The 8,594-nt window shown below is 32.7% G+C and overlaps 1 protein-coding gene across 2 annotated transcripts; it reads left to right on the forward strand.

Annotated features, from left to right (window-relative positions):
• The first annotated feature begins 3,027 nt into the window (after positions 1-3,027).
• On the forward strand, positions 3,028-5,315 carry LOC106656430. 2 transcript variants are annotated; one of them, XM_023459957.1, is made up of 3 exons: positions 3,028-3,763; positions 3,828-4,418; positions 4,483-5,315. In XM_023459957.1, the coding sequence occupies exons 1-3, from the start codon at positions 3,195-3,197 to the stop codon at positions 4,928-4,930; spliced, it is 1,608 nt and encodes a 535-aa protein (XP_023315725.1). In that variant the 5' UTR covers positions 3,028-3,194; the 3' UTR covers positions 4,931-5,315. The 2 variants fall into 2 exon arrangements, with proteins under 2 accessions (XP_023315725.1, XP_014232876.1); XM_014377390.2 differs by having other exon boundaries at positions 3,030-3,763; positions 4,480-5,315.
• The last annotated feature ends 3,279 nt before the right edge of the window (positions 5,316-8,594 follow it).

Here is an 8,594-nt window from a genome sequence, read left to right on the forward strand (position 1 = left end):
TATTTCAAAGAAAACTGCCTATCGGGGAAATGTGTCATTCAAAAAAATTGTTGCAAGTTCATTGGATGCTATATTTATAGTGTTGGAAGTAAAAATTGAAGTTCTTCAAAATATCATTAAAAATTTTCTTTGAAAATATATTTTTCATGAACAACCATCAAATTTATTCCAGTAAATAAAAAAGACGCTTCAGACAGATATGAAGCGAGAAATAGAAGACTACAGATACCAAAAAAAAAATATTCTTTCAGTGAGTCAAGTCATAATCGACAACTGTCTTTACCAAAGGTAAACAACTTAAATTCTTAGTTACATTTTATAAATTTACAAAACACACAAATAGATGTACTTATTGTACAAAGGATTGCATTAATTTAAAAACTCAATTTTTAAAAATAAAAATATATCAATCAATCTTAGTCAAAACATATCTGTCAATAATAAATCATGTGCAGAGGAGGGAAAAGTTGAAATATAAAATGATCTAATGCACAAATTACTGGGAAAATGAAATGTGTAAAACCGAGCAATTTATGTTCATTGACTAACAATAACTTTATTTCAAAAAGAAAAAATATACAATTTTATACAAGTCATTAAACAATCAACATGGATATAAGATATTTCATAATAGACATAAAAAATAGATCTTTAAAAGTTAATTGAAATTGATATTGATACTGATGTATTAATAATCTAATAATAAAAATAATTTACTAAATAAAAATTATGTGTAAATCCGCTTCAACAAAAATTTTCTTTGTACAGTTAAAAAATTATTTTATTTTGAAGTAAGCTTCAAACATGATTCAACCTAATTTCATTTCTATTATTAGGATTAATGCATTAACTATCACAAAAAAACTCAACTATCTACACATATAAGCTACCGAAAAATGAAATTTATTAAGATATAGTATATAATATTCGTTACCCAAAATATTTCAGTAAATATATATATTATTTTTCTGTCATAAATAAATCGTATTTAATTTATTCAGAAATCGACGAAACTATTGAAATCTGCTCAAAGAATGAACAACCTCATGATTACGTCAAGTTACAAAAAAAGAAAGCTAATGGATTCAGTAGAAGAATTTGGTTCAACTGGTAAAGTGCAATCAGACAAAGACATTATCAATTATAATCCAAAGATTGTCTTGAAGAAGTTGGAGTTGGACAAAAAGGTGCAAAAAAGTTTAAGTCAAACTCGTTCAAAGTCTCAATCACCTTCTAGCAGTTCGTTGCTTGTTCGGTTATCCTGCCATACTTCACACTAACATTGGCTGTTTATTGCAACTTTGGTTGTTTATTAGCTTATCGTGTATTGGGAAAAACGAGGGGAGGCGTTTATGAAGGAAAAGTGATGACATGGAGGTCGAATTGTGTTGGTACTAATCTGAGACCGATTCGGTAGAATGTGGCATCTTTCGAAAGAGAAAATAAGTAACCGTCGATTTTTATGGCAGTCGTAAAAAAGTGTTAAATTTCTCTGAGATACCTTGATAGTCGTGATCACCCCTGATCATATTTATATCGTGATTCTCTTAACGGTAACATGGCGAAAAAAAATCAAAAACTTGATTTTTTGCAAAAAATTTTACTTTTTTTTTCGTATAAGTAGCTATAACTTTTATGACGCAAAAAATCGAAATTTTGAGCTCAGTTTCGGAAAGGACAATTACATCGAAATAGGTCCATACGAAACTTTAAGAGGCCTCAAACTACAAAAAAATCGCTGCGAAAACCAACAAAAAAATCGAGCATTTTGGTCGTTAATGGGTTAATCGAAATTGAAGCTGTACTCAATTCTAGACCACTATATGCCCAAACCTCTGATACAAATAATCCTTTCGTGATCACTCCATCGCGTTTTTAAACGAACGAAATTTAAGTACCTTACCAGAAAAACCCTTTATTTCCGTTTCAGATAACCGTCTGTCCACTTACAATTTTATAACAATGTCAAAACAAGATTTTTGAGAAAAATGGCATGAAGAGTATCTTAATGAGTTTCAAATTCGTCAATAATGGCATGAGTCAACAGCAGAATTAACAATAGGTTCTGTTGTTATTCTTATCGACGATGTCAACAGTTGTACTCAATACCCACTTGGCGTAATTACTGAGATATTTCCTGGGAGTGATGACATTGCACGTGTAGTGACTGTCAAGATAACAAATGCAATTTACTAACTCAATATTACACGACTTTGCGTATTACCTGTTGTAAAAACCTTAGAAGCTTGATATTTTTATGTTATTTTAATTTATTTTAACTGCTTACATTCATATGAAATTCATTTCCTGACTAAGGGCCGAAGTATGTTACAAAACATAACTCATTTCAATTCGTTCTTGTTATTAAAAAAGAAATAAAATAAAAATTGTTTAATAACCTGTAAAGAAAATAAGTTCTGTTAAAGGTTATCTCTACAACAAAAGGTTGAAGAGTTGTTTTGTTTTTTGTTTATCATTAATTTTTAATTATTTAATTTAATTTCTAATTTTAATTATTAACATTTTAAGTTAAATAATTTATCGATCAAATATTCATGTGTATTTTCAACGTTTTGTTACGGCTGATATCGAGAATCTGACCCTGGATTCGGGAAGTTCATTAAATTTTACAATTTTTTGAGACCCCATTTTCAACAAAAATATAACGTCTCATAAAATTATCGAAAAAGCTCCGAGCAGTGTTCATGATACATATCAATAATCATTTTTAAGCATGAGAAAGGCGTGAGTGCAAATAATAAAGTTATTCAGATGCTGACTACGCGGATCACCTGAACGCTGTTAGAAATCTAAGATTGGGTATGTAATAAGCGTCATTGGGTCCGATGGATAATGTGGTTTTTGCATCGGCAATCCACTGTGTTTTGACTGTAAATTACAGAGGTGCGATACAGCTAATCAAAAATGTTGTTATAAATTGAATTGCTTAATATATAAAAATTATAAATATGACAAGATGAACGTGAAAATTATATTTTGGTATATTTATTCTTCTACCGATTTATATCCTATGTAAGCTAGAAAACACAATATTGATCTGGAGCAAAGCGTAAATTTATGTGACTGTTAGTATTGACAGAAAAGCGATTATTCTCGAACGTCTTCCATTCAACGTCCAATAGTTTTAAAAATAAAGTTTCATCAGTATAAGAGCATTTGACAAAAGAAAAAAAATGGCACCAAGATTAATGACTAAAGAATATTTTCGTGAAAAAACCGCTGCTGTTCATTTTATACTTTTAGTAGATTATTTGAATAAAAATAAAATAACACAAGAAAACTTAGATAATAAAAATATTTTGAAAGATATACTACGCAAAGGAATGGGAAAGAAATCAGGCCTTGGGACAAAAGATATTAATGCGTTTAAAGAAACTCTTCGTTTTATTAACATTGATGAATTGAAGAAAACTAATCTATATCGAATAAATCGTGGTATATTGGCCGTCGCTTGTGTTGAACATGTCCTGTACCCTGACAAAGATCATAAAAAATATAAACGAATATATGATTGCGACAAATTTTTGGCAAAGAAGGTGTATAAAAATCTGCGTGAACATTGTGGTTTCACAACAGAAGATGAACTCGATCCTATTATTGTTACATCAACTAGATCTTTTTTTAGGAACACCATGTTTCGTAATAAAAAGACATTCTTAGAGACGATAAGAGCCTATTTGAAAACTGTTGACATTAATGTAGAAGAAAAGCTCTACATAATGAATGCGTCGATTCAATTTATGTAAGTCAATGTATTGAAAATGCCTGCTACAATTATACATTCTAAAATTTAATTTAATTTACAGTAATAATAAGAAAACTATTAAAACTTTTAAAACTGTTCCATCGATAAGATATAATATAAATCGGAAATATTTTCAAAGAAAAGGAAGCGCAGAAGTTCTCATTAATTTGGTAAATTATTTGGAGGAAAAAGAAGTAAAAGAAGAAGATTTAGAGAACGAAAAAATTTTAATAGATATACTGCGTGAGGGGATGAAAAAATTTGTCACCTATCCACCTACAAAATTAGAATTAGAAGAGTTTAAAAAAACAATTCTTAATTTAAAAATAGATTACTTAACTGTAGCTAATCTTTATCGAATGAACCGTGGGATATTAACTGTTGTATGCGTCGAATATGCTCTTCTTCCTGGACAAGATTATGAAGAGTATAGAAAGATTTATTTCAGCAATTGCTCTAAGACCACCGCATTATATAAAGAACTCTCTGGTATTCCTAAAGAAAATAAAGTCAATGAGGCCTTAGCTAAATCGGCTAGATCTTTTTTTCGGTATCAAAATAGAAATCTAGACACGATTCGTTTATATTTACAAAATATCGATATTGATTCTGAGGAGATCGAATATATAAAAAATGCGTCGATTCAATTGATGTACGTAAATATGTCAAAATTAATACAATTATATACTTAAAATATTTAATTTAATTTTTAGTAGAGGTAATGAAGCTCTTTATGCTGATAAACCAGGGACAAATACGATAAGTCCAATCGAAGATGATCCAATAAATATGATCACTGACGACGAGGAGACCCTTCCACCTATGCGAGATATCCCATTGGAACATGTTGACCCTCCTTCAGTTGTACCAATACCAGTAGACCAGGGATTTCTTTCCCGTTACTCTCCCAACGAGGTGGTGTTGGCAAAAAGGTTCAAATCGTATTTCTGGCCAGCACAAATTATTGAAGTCCATAGTGATAAGATATATGTTACATTTTTTCCTCTATCAGAAGAAATGGAGAAAGAGGAAGTCTCATCGGAAGAAGATGTAAGAGCTTTTACAGACGAAGAAATCGAAGCCGCTTGTGCCTCTTTATGTACAGGTTTATCACAAGTAGCCTTTAAAAATGCAGTGAAATTCGCTTCAGCAGAATTGAATTGAATACATTCTCGTTAATTTATGCATGTAATAAATCATTTTATTATGATAATACTCCAGGAGGTCGGGGTTTTCATTTCAAAAGATTCGTGATAAACTTATAGCAACCCCAAAAGGTGACACTCCGACCACTTGAAGGTAAATATTTTTTTTACATTCAATTGGAGTCCTCAGTGGAAAATCGTTTATCGAAATAATCATTCAAGTGAATACTCTAAATAAATGCGTCAATTTGCACTACTCTATGAAAATTGAAAAAAAATATAAATTTGTACAATAAAAAGAATTAATATGCCTTGTTGTGTAACGCACCGTTTAATGCCACATTTTTGCGCCATGTATTTAAACTATTTGCACTGAATCATCATTAAAAATATAATGAAATGTCTAAAGTTTCATGTGCACGCGTAGACATGGCAACTGCACCCGCGAACAAACAGACAATAATTTCCTTAGCTTTCCAAGAAGTCAGATTTTCGAAATTTCGGTGACATTTCGACCCGCGTAATAGCTGTTTCGTCGCGCAGTACCCTGTGTTGTTCAAAATCGGATGTTTCAAGACGTTTATCGACGTATTTTAATTATTATAGAAATAACATGTACTCTCTGAAAAAAAATGTATTTCGATTAGAAATCTCCTCAGCTTTCGAACTATATCACAAAATCGTAAAAATACATTTTTTGAGATATTTAATGTTTGAAGTTCAGTTATATTCCGGAGAAAATGGAAAATTTTCGGAAATTTCACTCCACTATTGAAAAGCTGAGGAAATTTCCAAACGAAGCCATATGTCACATAATTTTTTGTAAGTGAGTTCAGGGGGTTTTTCGGCGAATTAAAAATTAAGCAACTTCGCCTGAAATGGCCGTGCCGCCTCCACGCTAGGATACTTGTGGTAATAAAGGCTTCATATGATCGATTGACTTTTGCAAGTGACAATATACATTTGCAGGGTGTACAACACACACAACGATTGAGGTCTACAACGATCCGATTTTCATGCGTATTCAACAGCAAGATGTTTTAGACAGACTACGTCCAAGCCTCGTGTATAATTTTCGCTCGTCGTCGCCATGTGTGAACATCGAGCCTTGACTTTCGTGCATTCGAAATTTCGCATTTTTCTTCGTACTTTTGTATGTATTTGAATTAAAAGTCAAATGTTTTCGACGGTTTCGCCGATCTACACCGGTATTTTCGCGAGATAAACAAATAAAAACAAACGTAATAGACGACTCGTCCTCAGTCGATTAGTCATACTGGAAATTTTCATAACAGAGCACACAATCGAATAACATAATTGTTTATGTAAATAAATGTGAATTTGAATGTTCCAAAGCAAGGACTGTGTGCTTCAATTTTCATCTCATTCGAATCATGGCTCATATAGCGACGTCGAACCGATTTATACCGATTTATGTTCGTGAAAACTGGCAAGAAATGTGCCGCAATGTCCCTTCGCTATAAACGAGAATCAGCTTAATTTTGTAATAACAAAACCAATGATGAAAAGCACGCGATACAGCAGGCGTTTTTGATCAATAAAAGCTTTTTGTGGCTTTTCTACTGTATTGCCATATGATAGACTTACAATATGAGGTCCTTTACTGGAACAGTGATACTCTTCGTAAGCATGATCGATTTATATTTATTAAATAATACGGCAGTAGACGCGGTACCTTCTTGCATCAACCTGTCAACAAGTATTTTACAATGCTGTTGATACAAGTTATTTTTAATTTGCTATAGCTAGATGCTACTTTGGCATCCTCTTGTAAAAACTCACGATTTTATATATATTATCAAGAGTCGAAGACATCAAACGATGATAGTTCAACCCTTTAATTAACCCAAATTTTTTTTAAATAAATTGTACACGAAAGAAAAAGTTAGGAATCGGACTGGACTCGAACCAGTGCCACACGCCTATAGCCGGCGCGTACTCTACCATCTGAGCTATGATATATATTTGATCGATTTATACTTATTCATGCAAAAATCTGTGAACTTTTACTCTCATCTCCGTCTTATATGAGGTCCCTGTCGGAAATCGGTAATGACACGACATTCTGGACTTGTGATGGTGACGGCGGCGGAGTGGTATATATTATTGCCCCAATGCCAAAGGCAGAAAAGTAAATCTTAGCCATGGCCATTCAGACACACGATATAGCAACAACTAATGCAGCGAATAGACGTAGATGGGTGCAGTGTAGGTAAAATGGCACAAGTGCAAAGAGCAGCAACACTACGTAAAAATCGCTATATGGTAACGATTTCTCAATTTATGTGTTTACTTGTGTCTTTGTTTAGTTCTCGCTCATTTAATTGCAACATGTTCAACATTTTATGTTTGAAAAACTCGAAATATTGTGACTTGGATTTTTTTCTTTATTTTACACATTTCTTTATACATTATCTATGAAACTCAGTTTGTATAGAATCGTTCATAAATGTATGTGTCTGATTTTTCTCGGACACCAACCGAGCATAACTTCTCATTCCGCAACATCGCTAATCCACCTGTGTCGCACTTTCATAACTGCATGTCTACTCTGATCAGCATATTTGAGAAGATGTTTGCTTCGATGATGTTCATTTTCTTTTATTCTTTGCATTATTTCGAAACTGATTATTATTGTCGCACTAAATTAAATTATATATAGTTGTTTTATAGATATTAAAGATCAGTTCATCGAGCATTGGGTATAAATAATTCCTCTTACAAAAAGGGACTTACATTTGAATGGTAATGTTTTTATACAATCTATGAATTTTCATTTTTCGTTATGCATTGATACTATAAATTTTAATCATTGTAAGAATGTAAAAATATTTGAATTCAAAATAAAGAGAAAAAATTGGTTTGGTGCTGAAGGTGCATCATTCTGAATTTTCAAAAATTTTTAGTAAATATTAGTAATATTATTCAAAAGATTTAACGTTTTATAATGCCATGAAATAATGTATAACAATATATTCTTGTTAACATAACACCAGATACAGTGTAACTAGATATATGAATTAGCGAGACACTCAACTCGAGCTGATCGAGATCGTGAGGACCTTATGTGAGGCGATTAACTTCGCCCCTGGTGAGGCCTGGACGCTAGGTCAAGTATTTTTCAAGTATAGTTTTCAGCATTTTCGCATGCCTGCCGCCGCCAACGCCAAGGATCGGTGGCAGGCAGGTCGGCGCTGAGATAAGAAACTCGAAATTCGCTCGTGTAACGGCCGATAAAGACTAAGACAGTCTGCATCGATTGCGCTTCGTCTTCGGTGATTTGTTTAAATTTTTTTATTTTAACAATGCCGTTTGAGTCTACCGACGCAAATCTCACTATATTGCGATTTTTAATTGATCAAGATATAAATCGCAACGTAATAGCTGCATATTTCCAATGTTCGAACAGAACCGTCAGACGTTGGAAAGCAAAATTTGATGCCGAAGGCACTGGCCGACAAACTGTCGATCAACGCAGGCACAACTCACGGTCGTACGCTATCGACTACGATGCTTTGGAGGCACTGAAAAATGCTATTATAGCTACTCCGTTTGAGTCATTAAAGACTTTGGCGCAGCAAATGAATTTCAATGCTTGCTATGAAACCGTACGAAGAACCGTGAGGTATCGGACAGGATTACGTTACAAACGGAATTACAAG

Source organism: Trichogramma pretiosum, unplaced genomic scaffold, assembly GCF_000599845.2.
Source record: "Trichogramma pretiosum strain Unisexual culture from Peru unplaced genomic scaffold, Tpre_2.0 scaffold10, whole genome shotgun sequence".
NCBI lineage: Eukaryota > Metazoa > Arthropoda > Insecta > Hymenoptera > Trichogrammatidae > Trichogramma > Trichogramma pretiosum.

What these genes read in the sequence shown, in the direction of transcription:
- LOC106656430 (XM_014377390.2), top strand. Translation starts at nt 3,195, where the DNA reads ATGGCACCAAGATTAATGACTAAAGAATATTTTCGTGAAAAAACCGCT. An exon ending in AATGCGTCGATTCAATTTAT is followed by an intron (nt 3,764 to 3,827) that starts GTAAGTCAATGT and finishes TTTAATTTACAG; the next exon opens with TAATAATAAGAAAACTATTA. An exon ending in AATGCGTCGATTCAATTGAT is followed by an intron (nt 4,419 to 4,479) that starts GTACGTAAATAT and finishes TTTAATTTTTAG; the next exon opens with TAGAGGTAATGAAGCTCTTT.